Here is a 14,435-nt window from a genome sequence, read left to right as displayed (position 1 = left end):
ACTTCGCAAAACGAAATGGAAGGCTCGGCTAACACTGTTTACACAGCTGAGAAAGCGCTAGGGCCTCACCTCGTCCTCTGGCCTATCGTAGTCAACCCCATCTCCTTTCGCAGGAGCTTTGTAGCTGATTGGACAGAAAAAGTGAAAAAGGAATATTTACATTTTTCTGCTGGAGCAACATACAAATATACTGTGGGCACTGCACTTGGAAAAATACATTTTTACCTCAAATAAATGCATGCTGGGTCACAAAAGAATAATCAAAGGAGCCATTTTAACTGAGTGCTCTTCATTTCATCACTACTATGGTACAGCAAACTATACTCATGATCACCATAAATGCTTTCCTCTCCAAAACAAATGACATTATACAATATATACATACACACAGTATAAAACCCCCCCCAAAAAAGCAATTGACTCTACAGACATTACGTACTGTTCATTAATAGGAAAGTATTTCAGGTGTTAAATGTGTTCTCGTGTAGATGTTTTATCTGTGTTGAAAAGCATTTAATTTTATTATCCACAAATGATTTTCCTGAGCCCCAGAAGTTGACTCACTGGGTTTTCTCGATTGCACACTCACTTGTTTCCTGTTTGTTTCTGGCTGGCGAAGTAGCCCCGTTTATACGCACAACATATCCCCACTGTTATACACAGGAGAACCACCACCACCACCAGCACTCCCAAGATGATCCCGGCAACGTTGATGTCATCTGGAGGGAAGAGATGGGAAAGGGCGCAATTTGGAGGTGAGTTGGGGATAGTGTCTCCAAATAGGCTGAACAAATGTTTTTTTTTGTTTTGATAAACCGTTTTTAACCATCATATTATGTTGAAATTTTTAAATGAGGGTTGACATAAACTTTATATATTGTAGACATGAACACACGCATCAATCTATACTTCCTTATAATGTGTATATCGATATATGAACTTGGGAAGTATATATAAAGTATATAAAGTTGGGAAGTTATTTACAGAGGAGGAAAGTAAAGCTTTGAGGTAACAGGGTTTAAAGGCGTTTGAGTTTTCATGAGAGACGCCACGTGAGGGCTGATGGGTGGACCGACACGTGCTCGCGGGCTCGGACTTACAGACTTCCATCATCTGCGGGCCGCACTGCGATTGGCCGGCCTCGTTCCTCGCCTTGCAGTAGTACTCCCCCGCATCCTCCTTCCTGACCGCGCTGAACTTCTACGAATGGAACACGGCGGACAGAAAGTGCCAGTCAGTGCCGCCGTCTCCCGTTACGGCCGGCGGGATCTGGTTATTTCTGCTCCAGCCCCGCGCCGCGGCCTTGCTTTCCATTTCGGTTCAAACGGGGTTCGGGTCGAATATAGAGGAGCGCTCGACGTGCAAATAAGACGCTCGGAACACGCCCGGAACGTTCTATGTGGGGAGCCTGACAGCGTAGTGTTACCCCCCGTCCTCTTTGGGACGGGCTGGAAGGTAGCGGCGGTAACTGCAGCCTTAAGAGGCGGGCGCAAGGGCCGTGTCACCGCCGAGGGTGACAGGCGGGGCGGTGTGAGGGCTCTGGAATGTGAAAACGAGGACAGCAGATTCCCCATGTGGCCCGAGCCCTAACACATCAACTGTCTTCCCAAAATATCCAAATATCCCCATTCCTCTGCCCTCCCTTCCCCTTCCACTCCCCTCCTCTCCAATCTCAGGGCCACGCCAACCCCCCCCCCACCCCGCCCCGCCCCGCCCCGCCTCGCCGCGCCCGCATCCACGTGCTCTCTCCTCACCAGCGTTCCACTGTTGATGTTGAGAGTGTACGTGGAGTTGAAGAACTTGGGGCTGCTCTTCGGGTCCTCGGGGATCTCCTCTTTGTTGCGGAACCACTGGTACTTGGACCGGGGGAAGCCCTCGTCCTCCACACAGCGCAGCTCGGCCGCCTTCCCCACGGGCACCGACTTGGGCACGCTGCACCTGGGCACCACGGGCTTCACTGCGGGGGCGGGACAAAAGCACGGCTCGGATCGACTCGCCGGTTCGTAACCCTTCGGTCTTTAAAGGGCACCCTCCAGGAAGCCAGACTGGTAAACACGAGCGTGGTTAGGGCGGCTAGGGAATGCGCTCTCGCTGTTACCCACACCTATCCCTGCCAGCCCGACGTGCTCGCGCTTTCCAACTTTAGCCCCCCGATTAAACTCGGATGCTGTTTCAGAGATTTTCCCCATATAGCCCAGAACAGGCCTCTGGCTGAGGTCCTTCTGAACGCGCCATAGGCATGAGCCAGGAATTGCCGTGACATGCAACACAGTTTCAGCTTACGGCTTCCCAGATGGGGATGGTTAGCACAAGTGTGTAAGGACAGAAATCAAAAACAAGCCTGAGTAAACTAGGCTGGGGTTACCCAGTTTGTCTGTACCGGCTGTGTGGCTTCTCGCTAATTTCAGGTGTGAACCCTTTCTCCTAGCATGCTAGCTTTCAGAATTGAGGCCAAATTGAAATCTATTATGACACTTTGAGTAATTTACCACAAAAGCACATTTATATTTGTGCCTGGCATGAGAACAGGCATCTATGACACTGGCTTTCCCTTCAACGGAATTTCATGCAACTGCCTGCAGTTCCAGGGCTGGGCACTGTGAGGCGCAGCTTTTCCAGTCCAGCAGAATGCTTGTTGCATGAAAGCTCGTGGTTTATATCCCACAGTACAGATCACATCGCATAGTCCTCAACAAGATGGCATAAACAAAGAACGCGATGTGATCAGTGAAGTGAAAGACGGTGAATTAGCTTGACTTGATTATCTGATCTGTAATGTAGATGTGTAATGATATCGGGAGTGTGAGCGTACCTCGTACAACAAGGTCTATTAAAATCTCGTCGAAGGACTTTGGGTCGTACGGAGCGGTGACCTCACAGCGGTACTGAGCAGTGTCAGATCTGGTCGTATTGAATATCACTAAAGTCGCCGGCTCCCTGATTTTTGCTCTATTTTCCAAGTCCCCTGTTGGAGAAAAACACATTTCAAAACATTTAACAGGCAAAACACAAACCAATTATTATCTTGTAGTTAGCGGTTTTGAAAAACAAAAAGATTTATGACCTAATTAACACAAAAAAATGTATGTTTACATCTTGTTTCTTCTTATGAAATTGATTGATCATTTTGTTATGAGCAAAATACAGAGTTGTTTTTCAAACGTAGAGCTGAAGTTAGAATAACAGATTTTGAAACCTGGGCTCACCTGAAATCTTTTTCTCAAAGTAAACATAACTGAGTTCGCCATTCTTTATTTTCTTCCACTCGATTCTGGGGTTGCTCGTGGTGATGGACTCTATCAAACAGGATAACTCAATGGCTGAAAAGGTAAAAGGAATGAGAGATTTGGTAAGCACTGCAGAGGATCATGGGTAGGTTTCATTTCAAGCTAACTCTACACATGGCATGTATTCCTCACGTAAACCCCATATGGAATGGCACCTGAGTGCTTTACTGAGGCACATTATCTTTATTGGCCCTTACATTCAAACTCATTGGCCCACGGCGACTTGTTTGCACTTTTGAGTATCACTGCCAAGGTGGTGATGTAGCCTGCATGAGGAAGATAAAGAAACAACATTAGTTATAGTGAACTACAAACCACAGCACCGTTTAGTAATGAGGGCTGATGTTCCTTAAGATGGGTTAGTCACATGACGTCTGCACCACAGTGTTAATGCGCGTCACGACAGCAGCCCCGTTGTTTCGGAAACCGAAAGAAGAAGAAAAAGCACAGCGCGATCGTGCTGGAATCCCCCACCCGGGACACATTCTTCTGCTCTTTCTGTACTGCTGGCAGGATCTCCTGCCATCCATTTTTAGCCTGTTTCTGAATACCAATGTGCGGTTGCGTAAGCGGCCCGGTCTTCCCGAGCGGTGAATAACTGCCGAAAGGCACGTCGGCCCCTTTTTCTGGGAAGCGGAGGCGGGAGGCCCGCGCGGCGGTGAGTGGGCGCGAGGCAGGGCGAGGTGCCACCGCTGCGTATCCGCCGTCGCCTTTGGCACCCGCGGGCGGCTGAGCGAGTCCGGTCTCTCCACACACTCGCGAGGCCCTGGCCTCCCTGCCACCCGGCTGCACAGACAGGGCAGCGGGTTAAATTTAACAGAGCGTGATTGTGCAATAAGAGTCCTCAGTCCCATCAGCCAGCCGGGCCCCAGCCACGCCCCATGCGCTTCCCAGAAGTCAGAGACTCAGGAGGTCGGACATCATGCAGGCTGATCAGGGGCCCGCCCAGACAGACATGCCAAAATCATGTGACTGTATCAGTAATCTCCTGGTATAACATCTCCCTCAACTGTCAAAACCCTTTTTCATCAGACCCATTAAAAATTCACACATTCATTCTTTTTTAAAAGAAAAGGTATTAGTGTCCCAGGGGCCATTGTGGTTTAAAACCATAGCCAATGAAAGACTTCAAAGTTGCACAAGGAGACTATCTAGAGCGCATAATCTGTCTGTCCAGCAAATTGTATTTTGGCGGGTGTATTTTTTCCTTGTTCTGTTCCTAATACCCAGACCAGGGTTAGACAGGAAGAAGTCTGAGCTGTGGCTAATGTGGTCTGGTCTCTTCAACCGCATAAGCCCCGCCCCTCCTCTCAGCAGGCCAGAAGGGTCAGTCCTGCTCCCTGTCTGTCCGCGGCGGGGACGGTAGTGGAAGTTCAGCGGGGTCGCTCCGAGGCGCGGTGGAAGTAAACAGTGTAATCCGCTTAATCTGAGGAGCCCGTATCATCGCGGGCCTCTCGGCTGGCGGGCCTCTCGGCTAGCGCGCTCTGTGTTTTCACAGCGCGGTCTTAACTCCGCCGTCATTTCGGTTTTAACACCTGCCGGGCCTCCAGCCCCCCTCGCCGCCTCCTCCCCGTACTGAGGCCGGGCCCTTAAATTAGCCGCCCCCCCCCGAAAGAAAATTCATCCGGGCACGTGCCTCGCTACTGGAATTGACTATTTCCAGCTGCTTCGCCGAAAACATTACCGTGACCTTGACTGGTAGCTGTTCACTTCTTTGTATCTTTAAGAGAAATGCTTCCATAACCAAAAAATTTATCAAAGATAAAAATAAAATGCACAAAATCACTGTCCACCTAATGCTGATGTTCTGATAAGAACTAGTCACTAAGACCAGCAAAAAGCCCCCAGTCTGAACGAATAAAGCTGTCTCCGGACAAACTGAAAAACCTGTGTGCATCTGTCGGGACCGCGTAGTTTTATATTGTGAATCGTTGCCAGGTTGGAGACCAGATTAAAGGGTCAGTGAACATTTTTAATAATGTAAAGAACATTTAAAAACCTTTAAGGTATTTAACGTAGATTTAGATTCAGCTTACATATTGTAATCTCCGTTGCTCTCCTTGTAAATTAAAAAGAGATTGCAGGGCATTTTTTATCTCTGACGTTCATAATTTTGATGTCTTTCAGACTATTTATTTATCTTTGACATTAACCGACTCGAGCTGGAAGGCTTAAATGATGGCAGTCGTGATCTGTAGTTTCACAAACACCTGCCATTCTCATCAGGAAACTCCTTATCAGACACCTTCCCAAATCAAAGGAACATGCTTAAATATATAAAAATATGCTTACACTTACAGCTCAGTAGGCTAAATATTAACAGAAACAAATGCTTTAAATCCACTCTGATTCACACTGTCGTTGACAGTATTATTAGGATTAAAATCCATCAATGTCTGACTTGAGATGTGTAATTCACACTGATTTGCAAGATATTCTAAAAGAAACTGTTCTGGAAGATTATTTTATTTTTAAACATCAAGTTCCATGCTTCCATCTGCCTGTAGTACCCAGTTTTAAAATTAACATTAACCATTAATTTGTCTGCAATTCAATTTACAATGGAGGAAAAAAATGATACAATTCCTCACTTTTAAACATGTTTGAATTTATTTTATTTATCAGACTGAAGATTTGTTGAATTATGATAAATTGTATGCTGTAATTTTATCTACTTATCCTGTTGCTTTTTATTTTAATGGCTCATGTTAAATTAAATAGCAAATGTGTCTTTATACTTAATATTTTATATCTATATTTTTTTGGTTAATTTATGTTGTGATTCATATTTAATATTGTTGCTGGATTGCAACATCATTAAATATAAAAAATCTATTTACTTACGTATAGACAACATTGAACATTAAGAATAATGTACAAACTGGTTAAATACTAAAATATTAAATATACTAAAAGGGCATTTTCTTTCTTCCTTTTGTGTTTGTAGTGTGTTCTACATGCTCAACAGACCAAGCCTTACTTTCTACAGTGAAAGATGTCAGTGACACCTCAGATCTGGCTCTGTTGCATGCTCCTTTGAAACTTGTGAAGGCCCGAAATCTGAAATCCTTGTACCTTTAAGTTGAATGCATTCGCAGGCAGTTCACAAAGTGCTGTCTGTGGAAAAGCCGCGCGTCTCTGAGGAATGCCGGTTTTCTGCCCTCAGCTGCTATAACGGCGCTTGACATTCAAAGCTATGCTAGCACCTCGAGCTGTCTCGCTAAACCCCGCAAAATATTTTCAGGTTTGCTACACACTCGGCATGAAGCTGTTGAGAAACCCCCAAGGGAAGGTGTTGAGCTGGAAATAAAAGCAAGAGTGTAACGGTAAAAGAAATACAGTTTGACAGGGGTTTTTTTTTTTTTTTCTTCCCAAATTTAGCAACCACTTAATGCTTCTGACAGGGCCTCGTAACAGCGGCCGTGTGACAGAACATCTTGTCCAAATGTCAACCGCATCCACTTGATTAAAAAAGTCAGCTAAGAAGAATAATCTTTTACCGAGCGTATCAATCCAAGATCTGGGTTCACTGTTGCCAAGCAACCAGACAACAGAAGGTGACGGCATGCTGGAAGCAACAAACACAGTGGACAGCCTGTTCCGATTAACAAGATGAAATCATAAATCATATTTTATGACTCCATTCCTCTGACAAGTTTCTAACTAGCATTATAAATATTATGCAAAGTGTCTCGCTGAAGCATATTTCGTCTGATCCACAATTAATTATAATCACATTCTATTGAGACCGACTATTTCAGGCAGCCATTTGAAGAATCATTGTTTTTCTGAGCAATGGTCTTTCTTCATGCCCTCTGACAAGCACTCACTTTTCTATATTTCTCCACATGTAAGTCATAAATTGAACCAAACATTTTTAAATGGTTCTCTTTTTAAAAAAACATTTTAAATAGAATCTCTCCTGGATGATTTTATACCTAAATACAATATTTTGTTAGGCGGAATGTGTTCAAATAAATTGAACCAAGTATATTTGTGTCTGGAAAAATTATTACATGGCTTTAATCAATGTGCAGTCCATGAACATTTTATGAGAGGCAAAAATCACTCATTGAAATTAAGTGCTTTGTTACAAGCGCAGTATCCAAAACGCATTTAAATAGAAACAATTCCATTCTGCAGTTATTCATCTACATCAGGGTTATTTGTGTACATATACACATGGGCGATATACGCACATGCATGTACACATACTCTCTGAGCACAGAGAAAATTCATACCAAGTAAGTCTTACTCCGGTCTCTTAAGTTACCAGCCAAAGGTCTCGTATCTTACCCCAAGTTCAGTTTTTCACACATTCCCTAAATGCTTAGCCAATCGCAAAATATGCAGCCTAATAATAGCCAAGTGTCACATATATTGTCGAAATGTATTTTGGTTGAAGGAGTGGGGCTACTCAGTGGCCAGGCAAACCTCTGCCCTACATTCCCCCCCTCCGACTCGGACAGCGCTACTGTAGGACTGGTGCTTGAGCGGGTTTGACCCTGCGCTAAAAAGCTGTGAAGACCATTCCGGAAACAGCACTACTCCAGGACAGCTCGAGGAAAACAAAAACCATTAAAAAAAACCCAGCTAGGTCAAAAAATACCTCAGAACCTATCAGTGTTAAACCCGCACACCTCAGAAAGACAGGGAGATAACGGGGGGGGTGCTTTTTCTTTGTAGCCAGACCCTGTTTAGAAGGCAGCCATTCATTTAAAAGTTAGGAGTGTTTTATTAAAAAAAAAAAAAAAAATGAAAAATTGTTGTGCATGTACATAGTTTTGTCATAGCACGTTGCACAACTTACATGTTGCCGTGCAGCTTGCCTTCACTTTCTACAGTTACTGTGGAAGTGCTGTAGTCCTTTTTTTAATGCCTCAAATGTCTAAACCTCACTGTGTTTAAATTTATACTGATCTTCTATTCCTTAGAGATTAAGTGGTAACAATAAAAATGTATTGCTACCACTGTTATTAACTTAATGCATCTGGTTCCCTTAAAGGGTGACGGTCAATATTGTCCTATTATCCTATACCCGGTTAAGTCTCTTCCTAGGGCAGTATCCCAACCCTATTTAAAATGTCACAAATAATGCACTGCGTGCAGATATTTTTTTCCTAACAAAAGCTGACTAATGATATTTGAAACATTTTGTTATTGATTGGTAAGTTTCTATAGTAACGTAAAAATCCTGTTACTAGAAAACACAAAAGGTAAGCAATAAAAAGCTCTGAGCCACATTTTCCAACGATGGAGAAAACCTGGCAATGCATGTATAGCTCATGTGAGTCCATATAAATCAGACGGTTTCGAAGGAGCGGCATGATAAAAAGAAAACAATAGAAATTTCATGTGCACAATAAAACATGCCCATGCCAACACAGTGTCTTTTATGTCTTTATGGCAAGCAAAACCCATCCAAGCTTGCTTTGAACTAACAGTTTACCAACTGTGTCCTTCCAGTGGTTTTCTAAGTTAATAGCTTTCAGGTTTTGTTACAGAAACACAGATTACATTCTTTGATATTAACTAAATCTAATGTTTTCATTATTGAGAATAAGTAAAGGGTTGCATTTTTTTGTGAGCAGTTGTCATCTAAAGGCTGGACAGGATGTTTGGCTACACTGCATCTTATGTTTAATCTTTTACGATGCTCAGGTAGAAAAAAGGATGTTCTTATGAGATCATGTCAATTTATTACTTATCAACGTATACAATTATTTATAGGTTAAAATGTTTTTAAAAAATGAGGCTAGAGTAATGCACAAAACAACTGCAATAAGTGTTTCAAATTTAAAATTGTGTGATTTCACTTTCAAAGTTATGGCATTTCAGAGTTCCATAATAGTCGCTATTTGTATCAGAGATTCCACTGAGGTAGGGGACCAAGGGATGGGTCTTTTGTGGACACATACACATAGCATAGTTCCATTGATACATCTTTGACAGTTTGATTGCTACCAAATATAAAATAGGCAGGTGTTAGCAACTCTAACATCAGTAGAGTTCTCCTTTCTACTTTTAGTTACACAGAGTTACTCTTATCTTGAAACATCCATGCATAGCACTAACATAATCTATTGGAGGAAACTAGCGGTACTAGCCAGCCTGTGTGATTGACTAACTAACCAACAATGATCTGTTACTATCCATAATAGAACTATCCATAGCTCAATATTGCTTTTTTCACTGTTAGCAATGGACTCAGAAGATAAAATAGTTGAGGTTGATAGAGACTTGACTTTGCTGCCTGCTCTCACAACACCTGCAGTCTCTGGCTAGTCTAGGGAGAGCACTAGTGTTGCCTTATAAAAGAGACCATTATGAAATATAAATGTAAATTTGCATTACATAAATTCCGCTTTAAGCTATGCCCACTTCTGATTTTCTATCCAAATACAGGTACAAATAATTTTGTTTGAACAAATACAGATGTGTCATCTCTGCACATCTCTTACTCATGGCAATGCCTCATCTGGGATTTGAATAAAATAATAATAATTATTATGGCCATGAAAACACTGTGTCTGAAAAGTCTTTCTTTTAATAGGTGACAGCCTGTTGAAAGCCACAGTAACCTGGCACGGTTGGCAGTCATAGACCAAAGCTGGGGAAGATTTCTACATCACCGTTGTAGAATGAATCAAAATAATCGCAGCCTCCTCGGTGTTTGGCGGCGCGACAGCTGCGATTTTTAGAGAATCTGTCAGCAGGGACGAGTTTAGTAAAGTAGCAGGAAGAGAGGAGGGCGCTGAGCACAGCAGGATTCCGCCGTCTCGCTTCCCCTCCGCGTCGCTGGCGACCGCCACGTCCTGCCGTCCCGCGGGGAGCCGGGCGGAGCGCGGCGTGCCCGGCGGCACGGGTTTCCCCTCCCGTCCAGGCGATTCGTCCGGACGGACAGGCCAGGCGGTCTGCGTGCTTTCCACTGTCTTTACAGGCCTGGCTGCCCCCCGACGCGGGGTGTGAAGGGTTCAGGGCTGTCTGTGGGGTTGCCCGATCCCTGGAGCAGTGCAGGTGTTCGCCGACCTACATCTCTCCTCTCTTCCTGCCCCGAGCAGCAGCTGTGCGCAAAATCTGCCGATCTGGATGAAGTTCCCGTCTCCCGCTCTCGCTGCTAATCTCACTGTATTGCCAAGATAAAACCCATGTGTGTTACATTCCCAAATAATGCAGGTAAAATGCCTGCACAAAGGCCTTTACCATGGACTGCGGGCAAACACCTTTTTCCCATAAAATGGCCTTCTGTGGGATGGGCAAATAGGCCAGAATCATGAGAAATAAGGGATCCCAAATCCTTTGATACAAGACTTTATTGCAGTTGAAAGCTATTGAAAGTCCACTGGTTCAGCAAGGCCTTTGAATACGTCCCACACCCTTCTCTTGTGTCAACACATGACCTGCAATCAACAGAATGGGCTGGTGGGAAGGGGGAGCAGTGAACAGGAATAGAATCTGATTGATCACAACTGGCCAGGGTACATTCACAGTATCCACTACAGTGAACACACCAAGCGGATAATATTCCGTGTTATTTTTAAACCGCTGCATTGATTCGGTTCCTCTGGAAGAGAAAGGACCATGCACTTGCTGATGAACTGGTGACCATAGAGAAATCCATTATTCCCTGTCAGCAGCTTGGATGGGATTGGATCGGATCGGATCACATTGGATTGGATGTGTCCTACAGGTCCCTCTGTGAGCCATCTGCACGCCACAGTTGACCAAAGGGCCCCCATTTGCCAGGGCTGGCTTTCTCCCAAACTCAAGCCCTCTTAGACTGCCTTAAGAGAGTCCGCTTCCTTATTCCTGTGAACCATTCACTTTGGCAAAGGGACATATTCCCCATAAGTACTGGGGTAGGCACTCCTTGATGCGTCCCATGTGGATTGGCTAAACGTGTTGTTATTGTACTTGGCTGAGGGAAACGGTAGGAGCGTGTTATCTGGGAATAAATCGAGGCATCAGATATCACGCTCATCTGTGTTCACACAAGCACTGCCTGCCACCCAATAATGCCTTCCGTGCCACTAATAGCCTGTACTGGATGTTAAATTGCTTACTGTAAGAAATACATCTTTGCTGCATGTTGCCGGCTAAAATTGAGCAATTCAGTAATATTTGCTGTTTTAGTGGCAGGAAATCAATGGGGGTCATTAAAAAGGGAGTGGAGGGAAGGGGAAGCATTAATCAAATTCATAGTAACCACAAAAATAGTGTATAATGCCAAACTTAAAATCTGTTTATTCATTTAATGGTTTATAATACTGTTCTGCATCCGGAACTGAAACAAAGGTTGACAGTGTCTTTATCCTTTGCATAGTCCAATTCTTTCTTCTGACAAAAAAGGCTTTGTTATAGACTCTCTAACCAGGCCTGAATAATCATGCATCCCACCCGAAAAAGGAAGCAATGAGAACACCACACACAATATGGCCCTTTCAAATCAGATCAAATTTACCAAACTCTTCACCAAGCTCTCAGTACCACTGAAAAAACAACAACAACAACCACACTGTGCGCCGGAAACAAATCCCACCCACAATCCTCACAGCGGTGCGAAGACACCGCCGGGGAAGCTCCGGCCCCTCGTTCGCCCGCGGACATTGGGCCTCACCTGTTTCGGGCCTCTCTGAACGGGGTTCACACGCCTTCGGTAAAAATAACGGCGGCGGTGGCGGCAGCAGCCTGTCAGGAGACCTGCCGGGCCTGAGGAACCGCAGGTTCAGTTATCGCAGCTGCCGACGGCAGCGAGAGTTGTTGACTTCCAGTTCTCCGGTCCCCTCCCGCCCATACAGCTGATCGAACTACTCAACTCTTTCACCCTACAATCTTGCGCTATTTTTACATCCAGCTCTATTCCCTTGGGGGGAGTAGTGGAGGGAGACAGGATTCACCAAGCTTCTTTGCAAAAGATTATGGTCACAGAAATGCTGGAAGCCCATCTGAACCCTTTTACAATGTGGCCCTCATGTCCTTCCCATAGCCTTCTTTACGCTCTACATGCAGGCTTTGCCTCTGTCCTTCCTTTCAGGCCACTGCAGTGAAGTCTCAGGGTGTTTTCAGGCAGCTTTAGGAAGACTGCCGCTCCAGGGAAACTGAGAAGCTTTCATGTCTGGGAGCTTCTCAGCTCTCATGATCCCACTACTCACGCGACCAGAGGTCAGAAGAACGTGGCCTCTGAGGTTATGGAAAACATGTTTTCTGGCTCCTGTTCTCCCATCTCTCCTGAAGTTTAGGGTCTGACTTGGAACCTTTTAGAAAAAATATATTTTTTCACTTTCCACATCTTCAGTGTTTCACGTGTGTTAAAAGTTTAGTCCTTTTTAGTTTGGCAACACAAAAATACATCTTTATACTGACAGGACTGAGGAATATATAAGTGCTTTTGTATTCAGTCCTCTGACTCGTCTAAATATAGTCAACCCGTTGAGATAACTCAAGGCTCTAAATGAAAATAACTGGGATATTCCTGTAGCAGCAGAGTAAACGTCACCAGACTTAATCTTAAAGTTAAGTGCAGAAGATGGGGATCACCATCTAACGTGCAGTGACTTCAACCAGACTTAAAATGGCCTGCTCCTTAACAGATGCACACAAAGCTGATTGCACAATTAATAGAACCGCTCCATGGGTTGCGTGATGTATAAAATTCAATTATAACGGAATCCGGAGGGACGCGATTTAATTTGCTCTGCACTTATTCCAGGGCTCACCCAGCATGGTTCTATCATCCCCAAGAGGTATGTTTAATTCATTTATGCTGAATAAGTGACTGCAAACGGGCCTGACTGAGCAACACCGCGGATCCCCGGCAGCTAGAGCACGGGGAGCGAGCGCTTCCTGGTTTCCATGCAGGTCGAAGCCTGAGCCCCTCCTGACCAATGGGAGCGAGAGAGGGGGCTGTGTCACGGAGCGCCTGGGAAAATGTCACTCTGCGTCAGCGTCAGTGTGTGCGCTGGGCCCGCTCTGTCTGCCAGTCCGCCAGCGGGCTTCCAACTCATGAGACTCGACTCGCCAGAGCCCACCGCAGGACCGCGTGCTACGGACACGCCGCACAGATTTTGGCAACGGTACATCAGCTCACAGTCAATCCATGTTCAGCGTGTCCGGGTTTTCAGTTCAGAAAGATTTGGAAAAAAAGAGCATTAAAACAAAATGAGTGGGATTTGATGGGGGGAAAAGGTCAGGGGGCCTGGGGGAGGACAGGGAGAACAGAACATCAGGGCACAAGTTAGCACATCCATCGGAGGGAACTGTTGGTTCATTGACATCTGGTTTTCCCTTGATGAAAACAGCGTTCTATCTGGTGTGCCGTTGCTGGGCTTGTGAAGCCCTGGCCTCCGTGTCTGTCAATCGAGACCTTTGTTAGGTGACACAGTTTCCAGAGTGTGGGAGTGAATGAATGCTAAATTGAAAGAACAATAGCGGAGGGCTATTGTGTTTTTTCAAATAAAAGCATTCCAGATTCATGCCGCGTGGAACGGCAGACCCCACCCTCGCATCCTATTTGGTCAAATGATCGAGAGGTTCACGGGCTACGAGGGTGGAACTGTGTTCCCTCTCTTTAACGGAGAAACTGCAACATTAAGAGTTCTGTTTTGTTGTGGGTTCACTTATCAGTGCATCTGTACACCCACAGTTTTAGCTCAATGACTATTTTTGTTTTGTACTTTAAAATATGAGATAAACAACTGAAGTACTGAGCACATCAACAAGAATAATGAAAATCACCAGCAGCTTAAAATATCGAATGAACAACTGGAGTATTGAACTGTATAGTAACAAGTAAAAATCACCTGCAATAATAAAAAGAATGTGCAAACTGAATGCACAATCAAGATAATATTCAGTTATGTACATATAAAGTCAGAAGCAAATAAAGCTTCTTTCTGGGCAGGTTCATTCAATTTTGTTGACATTTTTTGTTCAGCATTGGTAATATACCCTTGGGACTGCATTCAGAACACCACCAGCTTCTAATATCAAAGGTTTTGGTTTGATTGCCTGCATTCCTGGATGAAGTTGCCATCATCTAATAGCTCATACTGTCCAAAGCTTACACTGTATGATACTGTCTCAGTAGACTAAATGAGATTGAACCAATAAACAGCGAGCACCATCTGTAGGTAAATATGGTTCATGAGC

General features: G+C 44.6%; 1 protein-coding gene across 1 annotated transcript in view; it reads right to left on the bottom strand.

The window, feature by feature from the left end:
- jam3b (junctional adhesion molecule 3b) overlaps positions 1 to 14,435 on the bottom strand; it is a 34,081-nt gene that overhangs the window by 3,263 nt on the left and 16,383 nt on the right. Inside the window, exons 2-8 of the mRNA XM_035432109.1 lie at positions 3,485 to 3,553; positions 3,207 to 3,320; positions 2,813 to 2,965; positions 1,755 to 1,957; positions 1,101 to 1,200; positions 590 to 719; positions 70 to 124 (exon numbers count right to left, since the gene is read on the bottom strand). Of these exons, the coding sequence (XP_035288000.1) occupies positions 70 to 124; positions 590 to 719; positions 1,101 to 1,200; positions 1,755 to 1,957; positions 2,813 to 2,965; positions 3,207 to 3,320; positions 3,485 to 3,553 (824 nt within the window). The remainder of the gene's footprint in view (positions 1 to 69; positions 125 to 589; positions 720 to 1,100; positions 1,201 to 1,754; positions 1,958 to 2,812; positions 2,966 to 3,206; positions 3,321 to 3,484; positions 3,554 to 14,435) is intronic.

Source organism: Anguilla anguilla, chromosome 9, assembly GCF_013347855.1.
Source record: "Anguilla anguilla isolate fAngAng1 chromosome 9, fAngAng1.pri, whole genome shotgun sequence".
Taxonomy (NCBI): Eukaryota; Metazoa; Chordata; class Actinopteri; order Anguilliformes; family Anguillidae; genus Anguilla; species Anguilla anguilla.
Note: the sequence above shows the minus strand (reverse complement) of the source record. Positions and strands in the feature narration are given on the sequence as shown.